The sequence below is a fragment of the Mirounga leonina genome, unplaced genomic scaffold (assembly GCF_011800145.1).
Source record: "Mirounga leonina isolate KUSES-001 unplaced genomic scaffold, KU_Mleo_1.0 Mir_114, whole genome shotgun sequence".
Taxonomy (NCBI): Eukaryota; Metazoa; Chordata; class Mammalia; order Carnivora; family Phocidae; genus Mirounga; species Mirounga leonina.
The window spans coordinates 29006189-29020767 of NW_023270265.1; the positions used below are offsets into that span (position 1 = coordinate 29006189).

A 14579-nucleotide genomic window follows, 5' to 3' on the forward strand; every position below is an offset into this window, starting at 1 on the left:
TGGCACTGGAGCTGGACTGCCAAGGTCACCGCTAAAACACCGCCTTCGCTCAGAAACGACTGCTCAAGGGCAACTCAGGACGAGCTGGGTCTGCAGAGCCAGCGTGAGGTCGGAGCGACCAGCCACTCCGCTTGCCCCACCTGAGCAGGTGGAGGTGAGACACGGCGGCACCCTGGCGGCCACGGTCCCCCCCCCCCCAGCCCCCCAGCCCCCCAGCCGTTCGGCCGCTGGCTCCAGGCAGGTGGTCAGTCCCTGGCCGTGCTCAGTGTGACAAGCCCTTGGACTCCTCCCTGACAAAAGCCCGTGCCGATCTCGCTCGAGGAGAGAGCGATTTCCAGTTCTCAGAAACACCTTCCCCTACCCCCCCAGCTGGACCCACTTCCTTCAAGTGCCACTGTTCTCACGTCCCTCACGGCCCCCTCCTTCCTTGCCCCTCCACTGCAGCCCAATGTCCACTTTCTTCATCAGGACGCACCTGCTAGAGGCGGCCAGACGCTTTGCCTTGCTGTCTCAGCCCCAGGAAGCCCAGCCCCCCACCTGGTATCCCCTCATGTGGACGTGGAATTCCTTCACCTTTCTGCCTATCTAACCCCATCTCTCCAAGGCCCAGCTCGATGCCTCCAACTCCTCCAGGGAGCCTTCCCGGACTCTGTGAGTCCCCCACCCCCCCTCGTGTACTTCAGCTCTGTGCCATGCAACAGGGCCACGGAGTGACGTCAAGCCAGCAAGAGGGGTCACGGGTGAGCCTCTCCTCTTCCCTCAGCCTTGCTCACAGCTCGCGACCCTGCGAGGATACTGCCTCTGGGTCACCAATGGGAACTTGACTTTTGTCTCCAAGTCCTTCCCTGTCACAGGCGGGGGCAAGGACAGTTACCCAAGCAAGGGCTCCGAAGGTCCAACTCTGGTCTCCAACACGGTTTGGGGGCTTCACTGCCCTGCAGGAAGCTCCCCAATTGCCCTACCCACCTCACAAACCAACAGGGCTGAGAGAATTCTCAGACACTACTGAGCACAACCCATTCTCTGGCCAGGCAGGGAAACGGAGGCCACAAGAGGAAAACTGGCCTGCCGTGGGCCCCAAGATCAACCTTTGGCAGGGCTGCCTTCGTCCAGCGGTCTTCCTGGTGACCACCACGTCCTGAGCACTTTCTGTGTGCAAGGCCCTGCACCAAGCACTGAATTCCTTCTGAATTGGCATAGATCAACCCTCTGGCTGTGGGTACAATTATCCCCATTTTACAGGTAAGGAAATGGATGCTTAGAAGCCCCAACTAACTTTCCCAGGCTCGCCACTAGCAAGTGCCAAGTCAAGATGAAAACCAGGCCCATCTAAGCTGGAGTCCCTATTTGTCTTCACTAGGCTATCCTGCAGTCTCATTCTCAAAATAATCTCTAGCCTGCAGTGAATAAAGCTGGGCTAAGGGGCCCCAGGCGGAATTAGGATACCAGCTTCTGCTCCAGGATTTATGCCCCGTGGCCCTTTCCCTTCCAGCCAGCGACGTGAGGCAGAGAACAACTGCATGCCGGAGATAGTCTTAGACCAGAATGGACTTTGGAAATTGCTGATTAGGCTGACACAGCAGGAACATGCACGCGCTATACTTAGGAAGAGAAGAGAGGTCAGAGGACCAAGGCTGTCTGACAGCTGGGACAGCACCCCATGGCGGCCAGTTACCACATGCAGATGGCGGCTGCCATCAACCAAACTCTTAAAAGGCTGTGGCAGAGCTAGGAGTGTTAGTTCACTTATCTGCAATGCAGGCTACAATAAACCTGCCCTTCTAGAAACAGCCTATCCTCTCTTTATCGGGATAGCTCTTTTCTAGGGTAGCTTGGCAGTCTGCACTAGCGATCAGGCAGTTCCTTAGTAAGCACATCATCTAAGCAGATGACACAGAAGCGACCTCAGAGAAGTCCACTGAAGACATCGTCAAGTCTGAGAAGCTGCCCCAGCCTCACAATACAGTCCACCCCTTAACTACCCAGAATGCTCACATCGAGGCGAATCTGAGCTTCATAAAGACAGGAACGTTATGAGTATGCACCCAACCAGCATGGGGCCTGGGACAAAGGAGGTATTCAAGAATTGTGAAGTGAACGAATGGGTGGATAAATGAATACTAGATAAGTAGATCTCTCCCTTATAAAAAGCCCATGTAGAACCAGTTACAACAATGTTCATCAGGAAATATCAAAGTAACAGAAGAGATACATCCCTCAACGTTAGAAGGATTCCAACTCACAAAAACACATGGCTGGAGAATGGATTGCCTTTGACAGTACAAAATCATCATCACGACACACAGATCTGAGAGGAAAGCTTATGAGTCTGTCTTCTCTGTCAAACAATAAACGGTCACATTTGATGCCCCCTCCAGAAAAGCCCATATGCAGTGTGCACCACTGCCCCCTGACACTCGTGAGGAAACCGAGGGATTCCTACATACATCACAAAGTCGGGGTCACATTAGATCTTAAACCTAGTGCTCAGATTCCAGATTCTTTGTTTCTCCACTATGCACATAGCTGCCAAACAAGTAACACAGTTTGCAGCCCAACACGGTTTTGTGACCCCTCTATATCTCCTTTCTTTAAAACCCGCTTTCCAACAGCCACTGCTGAGGTGCGTGGCTAGGTAGCCATGTTTCTAGCCCGCGGGGCTTCTCCCGGACGCAGCTGAGGGGCCCGGGGCGGGACATCTGACCTAAGGTCTGCCGAGCCACTGGCTGGCCAATCAGATTCAGATTCGAACTTGAAATTTTGAACTCAGAGAACCAGAAGCCACAGACCAACAGCAGATGAATAGGCAGCTGCTTTAAGGGGACAGGAGGAGAAGTCAGGCCGCTCTGCAGGGAGAAGATCCCAGGGGGCTCTACATCTTGGGTACACCCAAGAGCGAGACAGAGACAAGCGTGGCTGATCTGGCTCGGGCCGACTCTCTGGGTCCCCCGCTGCCCGTGAGGCTGGGATGTACTTCACATCCTCAGGTTCGGTGAGATTTTTTTGCAGCCTTCAAGTGTCTCTTGAGCAAGTCTGAGTGGACTTCTGTTCTCTGCTCACTACTCAGTTGGGACTAAAGCAGTGATTTTTGGACGGGACTGAGATGTGCAAACTCCCCAAGGCTGAGTGTTCTCACCTGGACAATTTCTCACCTGCATGGACCAACGGAGCTCAAAATTCCTTGCCAGCACAACGCTATGATCTTAGTCCTATAGCTACATGCCTCGAAGGAAATGTAAGAACTCCCAGTGTTATCATGCTGGGGCCAGAAAAGAAACAAAGACTCAGAGAAGGAAAGCAGAGGCAGGAAAAGAATGAGCATCTGGTGACTCATAGCCCCACGTCCTCCTGGGGCCTCTAGTCCTAAGAAGAAGGAAGCAATGCTGGAAAGCTGGAGACAAGCTTTGCTCAACACAGACCAGAGCAACTGGGATCCTGCCATCACCACGCTGCCAGAAGTCAGACCAGATTATACCTGCTTGAAGGCGAAGCCAATGTGGTCTTTGAGGCATAAGAATTTCCCACAAAGGCGGGGTCTCAGGTACTGCTGTCTATGGGAAGGGTGGAGGGGTTCCCAAGGACAAGATCACAGTGACTTGTCAAAGCAAGCAAAGCCGTTGAATCTTTCTGCGGGATCTGTCCCTGCTCACGAATGGAAAAAACGAGTGCTTTCTGGCTTGGCCCCAGGCCCACTGCTTGATCAAGAAGGGTTTCCCTGAAGCCACTCAGCTCACTTTGGGAGTCCTTGACTTCTGTCCACCTACATTCCCGGGAACAGGCTTGTCCTCGGTGCTGGGTACACATCAGATCCTCTCAGCTGTTGCTTGGCCCCAAGTTCAAAGTAACAATTAACAACCTGAATTCCCACAACCTATGACCACCATGCTGGAAGGTGGGACGCAGAGTCATCCTTCTGATGTTCCAGGGAGACCTGTGGTCATCTCACCCAGCCCATGTCTCTCCCCAACCTGCAGTGTCAGCAGCTTGTGGTGATCCTACCCGGAATGAGCCCATTCTCACCCTCCCCCCATGTCCTCTGTAGAGGGCAGAGATCTCAGCTGTTGGACCCTAAGAAAATGACTTAACCTCTCAGTCTGTTACTTGAGCCACAAAATTTTTAAAGAGCCTTCTACCGCATGGGGTCATTTCCTGATTCTAATAAAATGATAACGTATCACATGGCACCAGTGTTTACTGTTTACTGACTCTGAATTGCCTTCCAGACACATCTCTCTTTAGACCAGTGAAATTACAGAGCCCTGGCAAAACCACACCTCCAAATCGCTCGGTGTCTATGGTCCCAGGCAGAGGGCTTGGATGAGCAGGCAGAGCCAGAGGTTGGTGGACCCCTCCATGGACACTTCTAGCCAAGACAGAAGGGGACACAGGCAGAGTCCCTGCTCTCAGTGGGCAAGGCAAGGCCCTGCAGGGTGGGGATGGTGCTAACTGGGGCTACTGCCTCAACAATTGGAGTGGAAATGCCTTAACACGCCCACCATGTCCCAAGGTCAGAGGCATAACAATTGGGTCTTTGTTAGAGAGTTCAAAAGCCTCACTCACCACTCCTTCCCAAGCCAGCTTACAGGATGCACAACACACCTCCCCTCCCCCACCTCAGCCGTCCAGCTTCCTGAACTGGGCAACCACTGTCCCAAGGATCTGCACTTTGGTCCTCTTGCTCTCTCCCCTCCACCCAGTTAGTTTCTCTGGTTAAACTGGCTGTACATGCCAGGCCCCCTGGTTTCTGCCAGCAACAGATAGTGTGGGTTTGCATGGCAGACCTAGCACTCCAGGATCCCGGTGCAAACATGCGCTGCTGAGCAGCTCTCTCCACCAAAAGTAAAGATACAAAAGTCCTGGAGAAGGAGAAAAGCCGTGTTTGGGGAGGCTCTCTTCACCTGACATCTAGGGCCCTAAAGGGGCTCCCAGCCATGGAGTTCAGACCTGGGAAGAAGGCTCAGGAAGGTCATTACTCCAGCTTCTGCTTCTAAGCAGCCACCAAATTATCTCCATTTTACAGAAGGGTTAAGTGAGGCCCAGAGGGATTAAGGGACTTGCAGCCATCTAGCCAGTAGGTGGTGGGCAGGATCTTGCTTCCAGAACAGTAGCTCCGTCAGACGGGGGAGTCATAGCCATCAGGGAGTCCTCAGGAGTGGAGGTGTCTCTACGCTTTCTCCAGGCCCCCACTCTGTCAGGGCTCCCCCCGCTAGGTAGGACTTCCAAGTATTCCTAGAATCCTGGGTGTGGGATGGGAAGGTAGAGGGAGGACGTCCCTGGGAATCAGAGTCTCCGAGCATGCTGACTTCCTTTCGTGTGGGGTCTTTTCCATCCTGGCCAGTGGTGGTACCCAGAACCATGGGGGTTATATAGCTGGGCTGGTGACACAAGGCAGGGGAGGTGGCAGGAGGGTCTCTAAGCCAGAACTCTACTTCTGAGCAGCCCTGACCTTATACAGAGAAGTGGGCACATCTCTCCCCTCGGAACACGCTCCAAAACGTCTGCCTCAGCAGGTGCCTCCAACACCATCAGAGATCTCTTCCTTTGGGTCTGGAGGTGCTCAGGGTTTCCAGAGCCAGGCCCCTGTGACAATGCCAGCTTCCTGGGAGGTAGACGGGGTGAGGGGTGGGGACGAGTAGGTAGGGGTGGTACTAGGACAAAGGCTGAAGGCAAAGGTGTGCAGGTAGCAGACCAGTGTGGGTGCCTGGGGTGAAGGGCTCAGGCCCTAGGCTAGGGGTGTGGCTCTGCTGGGTGGGGACAGCCTTTGCCAACCACCTTGCCAATGACTCCAAGCACAAAGACAAAGCCTGACCTCTCTGAAAGGTCTGTCAGGACCCCAGACCCAGGAGGGCCAGGAGTCAGACCTATGTTGGCATCACAGCTCTGTTCTCAGGGAGCACAGTTCCTGAGCCTCCTGCAGCAGGAGCCTGAGCTCACCTCCCCCAGGAGGTCTGCTGGGATTTCCTCAGCATCTCTACAACTACTTGCTGCCCACAGGCATAGGACTCAGGGGCCCAGGAATGTCCCTGTTCTGCTTTTGCCCTCAGAGGACTCATTTCCCCTCAGTCTGTCTGTGCCTCGGTTACTCTATCTATAGAATGGGTACAGTCATCCTTTGGTCTGTCCCCCTTTCAGGGCTCAAAATATTGGAAGGGAAGGGAACTGAGCAGGACAGGAAAAGAAAACCAGGCCCCTCCCCTCTGGGAGTGTCCAAATACTGCCCAAAGAGGATCCCGTGCAAGGGACCCTCCCTTGCAGCTAACTGGAACCAAAACAAAACACCCCAGCAACCAATTCAAGCCCCAGCGGGATACAGGCAAACTGCTGATGGAGGTCTTGGCCCTGCACCTCAGACTGACTGATTCAGGCGCTCCTCCCTCCACGTACAGAGATGCCTGCCGCACCTGTGGTCCCGGTGAGGACCGTGGAACCAGCAGCCCTTGGAGAGCCATGGGCAGGGCCCCAGACGAGACAAAGCCTCAGCTCCCAATGACAGGGCGGCTGCCATAGGGCCCTCCCTGGCCCTTCTCCCCCTGTCTGGGCCCTCTTCCCAGGTCCTGGCGGCCTTCAGCTCTGCAGGGGGCAGTCAGCTCACCACCCAGACACTAGCCAAATCCCACAGGCCTAGCCTTTCCTGAGACAACCCGTTGCAGGGGGTGGGCAAGAACCCTGGCCCCCCACAGTGACATCATGGCCGGCCTTCCCCACCAGCTAGTCGGCTTCTCTTGCCCCTGCCCAGACCCTGGCTTGGAAGATGGCGCCAACAGGGGAAGCTGCCCTAAGGTGCCCCCTGAGCCAGGAGCCACCTTCCCTGTGGCCTCAGTGGGCACGGGGACCCCGAACAGGGGCTGGGCCGTTGTACCGGCTTCTGCCACCCTGGCCTCGCATGCACACAAACCGGTTCATTTCCCCGGGGCTGGGGAGACATTCTTCCACCACCAGGCAAAGTGCTGGCCTGCAGCCCAAACCAACAGGGGAAACTTCGGCCTCCTCAGCCCTCTCCCCCACCAGATGGAAATAACGTACAGCTGCAGAGGTGGGGGAGGAGGTAGGGAACAAAACCAGCCAGACGTCCGGCCGTCTGTCCGTCCCAGGAGCCCGGCCGGCCATCTGGGCACTCACCGCTCTCGTTCTTCTCGATGACATCCACCACCTCCCCGGCCTGGAGGCTCAGCTCCGAGTTCTCCTGCTTCTTATAGTTGGACACCACCACGTACTGTTCCAGGATCATGGGCTCGGCGTTGGTGTCGGCACCTGGCGAGGGCAGAAAGCACGCGGTGAGCCAGCGGCCGGCCATGGCCCCGCGGCCGGGGCGCCCCCTGTCCATCGGGGGAGGCTGCTCGGTCGCCAGCGCCGCTGCCACTCCGAGGGGCCGCCCGCAGCCGGGGCTCGCAGCTCGCCGGGCCCCAGGGACAGGCCATATAGCAAGGCCCCACACCGGCCCGCTGCGCCGCGGGGACCGGGGGACATGGGGAGCCGGGCCGGAGAGGGGAGGCGGGACAGCCGGGGCCGAGCGGAGGCCCAGGACCCGAGAGGAAGAGCCTGCCGCTGCGATGAGTCAGTCACAGCCCGGCACCAGCACGAGCGAGCGGGAGGAGAGGCCTGGTGCGGACGTGGTCTCCCCAGACCCCTCGGCTGGCAGGGGCGCGACAGGAGGGCCGCCCATGAGGGCTGAGGCCGAACGGAGGAGAGAGAGAGAGAGCGAAAGGCAAGGCAAGACAAGGAGGAGGGCTCGTGCCTCTCCCCCCAGCCTCTGTGAACCCAGAGGAAAGAGAAGCAGCGGTCCTCCCCTCGGGAGGGAGAGGGAGCGAGCAGCAGAGAAGTCTCCACAGCCCGGGCCCAGGCGAGAAGTCAAGAGGGTTTGAGGCCGCCAATCACTGGGGTTTACTCGCAACCCTTAAATAGAAACACATGAGACCCATCGAATGAGGAGCTAGGGGTGGAGGCAGGGGAGGGGGAGGAGGGCCGAGACTGTTTACTTGAAACCCAAGAAGAAAGTCCCAGCGCCAGCAACCAGGAGAGCCCAGCCCGCCCCCCGCCAACTTTTCCTCAAGTTCGGCTCACCGAGGCGCTGCCACTGAGCCCAGGGGCCTGGTGCAGACAGACCAGCCCTAGGCCGGCTTCACTCTGGCTCGGTGGCTGCCCTCTGGCCACATGGAGACTGATTCAGTCTCCCTCTACCTTTTAGGGCTGGGCTTTGTGGTCAGGCTCTGGGAAGCCTCCAGCCACCCTCTGGCAGTTGAGTGGTCAAAAGGTGGGGCTCTGCAGAAGGAGGGCAGATGGGCTGTAGGCTCCCAGAGGTGGGGACAAAACACCTAAGACAGGGCATGCCCTGCTAGGAGCTGAAAGGAACCACAAACCAGAGACCTATCGGTCACCTCCTACAGGAAGCCTTCTCAGACCACCCGCAGCCCAAAGGGAATTCCTACCACACTTTAACTATGTGTCTACCACCCTATACATCTGTCAATCTCCTGGAAGGCTAGGGGACCCACCACCTGCATGGCTATAGAAATGGCTGAGAGGGTCCCTAGGTTCCCTACGGCTCCCTTGGTGCTTTAGCCTACAGCCACATTCCTTACACGCCTGAGTCTAACTCGGCACATGGCCTGTGTCAGGCACGTACCCTGTCCCATTTTATCCTCACCACAACCTTTCTACCTTCCCATTTCACAAAAGACAACTCAGAGGCCCAGAGAGGGCAAGAGGCTTGCCTCAGCTCACACAGCTGCTATGAAGAGAACCAAACTCACTCAGTGTTCTAGGGTCAAGCCCATCTCTCTTTCTATTAAAGAACTGCCTCTTGGATTTCTATTTCCAGACACCCATTCTTCCAGCACAATGATCTTCAACTTGGCTCCACAGAATTGCCTGGGGGGGCTTTGAAAGAATACCGAAGCCTGGGTCCCACCCCCAGAGGTCCAGATTTAATTGGTCGGTATTTTTTGGACACTCCCTCCTCCCCCGTGGTTCCCAGGTGCAGCCAGGGGAGGGAGGCACCGCTTAGACCTCTGGGTCTTTCCATGAGGAAGGCCCCATCCAACCCAGGGCAGGGAGCAACAGAAGGAAAGAAACCTACTGCTCCTGACGGTTTTCTCCCATCAGGGGTGGGCTCTGCAGCCCCAGCTCAGCCCTCTGGAGCCCCAGAAGGGACCCTGTCCCTGCAGAGCCCTGCCACATGGATCCGCACACGCACAGCCCCAGGCAGCCCCACCAAAGCCCGGATCGGATTTCAGGCAGAAATGCGACCAACAGCTGGGCAGCAGGGCCAGCCCACTCTGCACTCAGATGGGGCCAGCTTTTGCGCCTGCCCCTGCCAGCCGGACAGAGGCAGCACTGGGCATGGTGCTGACAGAGACTACCTCCCGCTGTGCCCCTGGGGGGACGGCAGTGCCTCGGTGGCCAAGAGCACCTCTTCAGTGAGCCTAACACAAAGGCCCAGCCCCTGCCCTGTGAGATACAGGGGCTTCCTTTCAGTTTGTGGGAAAGGAAAACTCAGGCTACAAACAGAAAAGAGGAGCTCCCAGCGGGTCAGAGAGCTTCCAAATCCCAAGAGCCCTGATTATACTGACAATTAACAGCAGACCCTCAGGAGCTCACTCAGTCAACACGATGCCAAGCACCTGAGTCATTTTATTGTCTCACTGGATCCTCACAACAAGCCTTTGTGGTAGGTTCTGTTATAGACCCATTTTATACATAGGCAGACTGAGGCTCATGAGGGTAAGCAATTTTCCTAAGGTCACATAGCTGGGACTTGAACCCACATGCACCAACAGGGGGTCGCTCGTGTTCTGAACTTCTCTACTATATGCCGCCTGCAGAGAGCCATTGATCCCTGGTTCCCAGAGGGACCCTGCCTCACCCTATCTTTAACCAGCACACAGTTGGCATTTAATAAAGACTGGAGTGTGGGTTCCTTGTTGACCGTTGCTACATCTGCTGAGCAGACCACAGGGCCTATTAGGTAGTAGGCATTCAGTAAGTGTTTGCAAGATGAATGAATGAAACGAACAAATAGGCAAACAGATGAATGGAGTGATTTAGTGTTTGTTTCAGAAGTCACTAGAGCTAAACCAGGCAGGGCCTTGCCTCTGACATTCGGGAAAACTGGACAACTGTGGAAGGGGGAAAGGCGAGATGGGGAAACAGAGGCACAGAAGAGCAAGGAACGATGAGTTTGTGGCCAAAAGCTGCTAGAGAGGACAAGCTGGGGTGCTGGGGAGTAGAGAGACTTCAGCTTACTTTAATCCAAGCCAAGGGAATCTGAGGCAAAATTTCAAAGAGGGGAAAAATGCCGCCCCCACTGCCCTGACCCCCGAGCCCCTTGGAAAACTGGCCTAAGCTTTCTGAAGACTGACATTTTGGGACGCAGGTGGAAAAGAGAACATTCTCCAGGGATTCCAGAGCACAGCAGACAGGCAGTGGCACCTCTTGGAGGCTGTGGGATGGACAGATGGACACACAGACACTCTGCCCTCCCGGCTGCACTCCCCTCCCCCAGCACATGCAGGCTCCCAGCTCCCTCTCTCTGGCACCTGCCTCTCAGGATGTTGCCTGCCCAGGGCTGCCTGGGCAGGCGGCAGGTGTGCGAGGCGAGCAGGCATCCAAATGAGAAACCACTCGGCAGGCGGGCCGCCGGTAGGTGATGTCATCCCACAGAGGCTGCTCTGGATCCCCTCCCAGCCAAGGCCTGGAAAACTGGGGGCTGGAGGAGTCAGCCCAAAGGAGGAGGAGGGGCAGGGGCAGTGGATGAAGCCTCTAGTCTTTAGACGGGACAGGTTTGACAGAGGTACGGAGAAGGGGTGTACCCCTTCTAGAGAGGAGAGCCCCTCCCAGGTTGGAAGGGGACTTTGTAACAGTCTTGTCCAGGGATGGGCCCTTTATTACCCAGAGCCCCTGGCTGGATCTGCTAGGGCTCTGGCAGGTCCCTGGAGCCCTTCCCCACACCTGCATTCCTCCAACTACCACCTGGATGGACCCCTGGCTCCTGCCTGATTCTGCCTGCCAACTTAAACTTTGAAATGAGGCTTTTGCCAAGTCAGTCCCCTGCTCCAATACCTTCAATGGGTCCCTGTTGCCTACAGAATAAAGGCCAAATTCAAGCTCAGTCTTTCTGACAATCTGAGTTCCCCAAGTTCCCTGACATATAACCCTCCTGTTCCAGGCCACATTCATGAGTCAACATATGTATTGAGGGCACCATGTGCCCACCACACTGTTCTATGTGGGGTCTTACCTCCAAGCCTTTGCCTTAGCTGCTTCCCCTGCCTGGAATGCCTTTGCTTCTTCCACCAACCCCAGTTCTACCCAACCATCTCTGACCCTCCAGGAGCTGCCTGATTTTACTCTAGCCATGGTGCTCACTCTTGGCCTCTGCTGGATTTGTTTGTACGGTACTGAGCCCTAGTCAGCCGTGTGCTTTAGACAAGTCTCCCTGATGAGAGTACTTGCCCCAGGCCTGGTGCCATAGGACAGGGCACTGGCCTCAGCTGCCTGTGACTCAAGATGCAAAAGCAGAAGATTCAAGTCTGAGGGTCTGAGGTCCAGTCCTACTTTGCCCTTACTAGCTCTGTGACCCTGGGGAGGACACAACCTCTCTGAGCTTCAGTTTCCTCATCTGTAAACAGGTACAGTACCAGTACCTACCCTCAGTGGGTTGTTCTGTGCATGGAACTAGGTGATAGGGTTAATGCCCTATGTAAACTGTAGACACTGTTTATAAAGCAAACAGGAAATGGGAGATGTGGGGAGGAGCAGGAGGGGTTCAGGTTCCCCTGCAGCCTCAGAACAAGCAGGCAGCTCAAGGCAAGGGCCACAGGCGCCAGGAAAAGGGCGGCTGCGTCCCTGAAACATGCCTCTCTCAAACCGCACCTCTTGGCAGGCAGTGGATCCTTGCCAGCTGGAGAGCCAGATCAGAGCCCCCTGGGCCCACTCTGGGGAGGATGCCAGGCTAAGCAGCCCCAGGACTCTTATCTACGAGGATCCCCCACATCAGCCCCTTACCTCTGAGTTTCCTGCCTCATGCCCTCTCTGACATTCCAGGTGGGGAAACCAAGGCCCAGAGAGAGCTGGAGGCTTGCCCAAGACTCCAGCCCTGAACTCCTCCTCTGGCTGGTTTTCCCCGGCCCACACTGCTTCCCCTCAGCCTCTCACTCCAAACAGCTGGGCTCATCCTGAGAAGCCAAGCCCTGCAGTGGCCCCCGCCCCAGGCTCCCCACGTTCTCACTGACCCCCCAAACCTTGGCATCCCACCAAAGGTCCCTCCAAGCCCCTCACAACTGGTTCCTCCTGGGCTGGACTTGGCCTGCCGGCTTTTCTATAGGCCCCTGGGCGGCCAGGCTATACGTTTTGTGAATAAAATGTATTGTTGTAGGCCAAGTGGGCTCTGGCTCACTGGCTCGTGGAGAGGGGAAAAAGGGATAGGAGCCCAGTGATTAGTCAGACCCAGGCCCTCGTCACAGACAACCCCAGAAGGATGACTGCAAGGAGCTTGGGACAGGCAAGGGGATCCTCCTGCCTGCTGCCTTTCTCCTCTGGCCTCCTCCCAGGACATCCACCTCCAGTTCCCTGCCCACAGCTATGGTGGGGAGAGGCTAGCCCAGGCCCTCTGACCTCTGACCCTTCTGCCTTGTCCCCCAACTCCCCAACCTGAATCTCTGCTCTCAGGTTTGGGCACAATGGGTGGTGGGGGGGGTGGGGGGGTGGGATGGTGTGTGTGTGTGTGTATGTGTGTTAGCACTCTCAGAAATGGAGGGGCTCCTAGAAGCCCCTTCTGGAAATCCCACCCCTCTGCATGCTACCATCTCTCTGTAGCAGCTGAGAGCCCTAGACAGCCTCAGCAAGACCAGAGGCTAAAGGAAAGCCCCTGACCCCTGGCCCAGCTCTGCCTAGACACAAGGCACAGGCCCGAGTCCCTGAGGCCCACCCTGGGCCAGGCAGCCCAAAGCCTGGCAAGGCCGCTGAGGCAGAGGCGGCTCCGAGCTCTGGGGCATGGAGGCCGCGACATCAGTCACAGGATTCCCCGCCATGCTGCAGCTCCCCGGTGAGGACCACTGGAAACCAGGCTGGGGGGGGGGGGGGTCTGGGACTTCGGCTCTCTGCCTCAAGTTAACTGCCTGAAGTGAGAGTGACCATCTTTGGCCGGCCCACCTCACAGGGATGGCCAGCTGAGCGAGCGTACAAGATGACGGCCGCCTCGCCATCACCTGAGTGCTTTCTGCATGCCGGGCTCCCCGGGAGGTGGCAGCGCACTGCTCAGGGAGGTTAAGTTCACACAGCCAGGGCACAGCAGAGCCGGGGACGAACCCGCACGCTCTGGGTCCAGAGTGTATTTGTTTACACACCGGGCTATGTGCTCATCACCCATTGCAGGCTCCGAGGTTGGCTCTGAGGCCTAGAGAGGATTGGAAGGAGGGCAGTGAGTACAGCTAAGGGAAGGGCAAGGGGGGACCCAGAGGCCGGCCGGCATGCCGATGAAGGACTGCGATCCATCCCAGGCAAGAAGCTCCCACACGTGCATGCCCGGGACACACATGCTCACACACATGCACTCAGGGCAGTACCTGTCACGTCCTTCTTGGGAGACTCAGCCCAGCTGGAGAGCCACACTTCCGAGTCCCCCGAGAGCAAGCAGCAGCAAGAGAGAGAGGAGAGTCGGAGGAGGAGAGAGAACCGTTAGGCAGGCAGGAGGTCCACCAGGCAAGTGGCTGCAGGCGTCGCTTTGGGCTGGCGGCGGAAGGCGGGGGAGGGGAGGGGAGTGATTTCCTGGCCCTGGGCTGGCTGCTGGGCGTGGGCCCGAGTGATTACAGAGGCGCTGGGACACAGCCGGCTGGGATGGGGATAATGAGGTGTCTGCCGAAACGCAGGAATCCTCTGGAGCACAGAGAAGCCTACACAATCCCTGCCTGGAACGGGGCCCATGGGTTATCACTGCCTGGAGGAAGCAGCCTGGACCTTTCTCTCTGGCCATGTGGGTGGGTGGCTGGCCCCACAGGGCCTGGTGGCTCTAAGGATCCTCACCAGGACAGCAGGCTCAGCAGCATGCACCTGGAACCTCAAACATCAGGGCTGGAGAGCCCAAGGCCAGTCTCCAGTCATGGGGCACCTCACCACTGGGCTCTGATGTCTTGTCCAGCCCTTACCCAATGAGGAAGACAGGTCGGGGTAGACTGGAAGGAAGCCTCACTTTGGACTCTCTAAAACACCCCGACTCCAACCCAGAGGGACGGGGACCTTTAGTGACCATCAGAGATGAGGGCTCTGTCCCAGGCTCTGACAGTCATGTCTGATCTGGGCCTCAGTTTCCTCATCTGTGAAATGAGGTTAGAAGTTGTCTTCCTGCCAAGAGGGAGGAGCGAAGTCAAAGAACCTAAAAGAACATACGATGGTGAGATGTGATAATAGTAATGTGATGAGGCAGAAAGCTCTCAGCTTAATCAGTGGGGTGAACAATTCTAGAATATCAGAGGATCAACATGTAATAAGCACTGACAGTACACCGAGACTCATTTATTGCCTATGACGATCCCTTGAGGTGGATCTGCATTTTTCACCCCATTTCACAGGAAGGGAAACCGGCC

At 56.7% G+C, this 14579-nt stretch overlaps 1 protein-coding gene across 1 annotated transcript in view; it reads right to left on the reverse strand.

Annotated features, from left to right (window-relative positions):
• Window positions 1–14579, reverse strand: part of SH3PXD2A (SH3 and PX domains 2A) — a 235373-nt gene that overhangs the window by 49086 nt on the left and 171708 nt on the right. Inside the window, 1 exon segment of the mRNA XM_035028500.1 lies at window positions 7120–7251. Coding sequence (XP_034884391.1) covers window positions 7120–7251 — 132 coding nt within the window.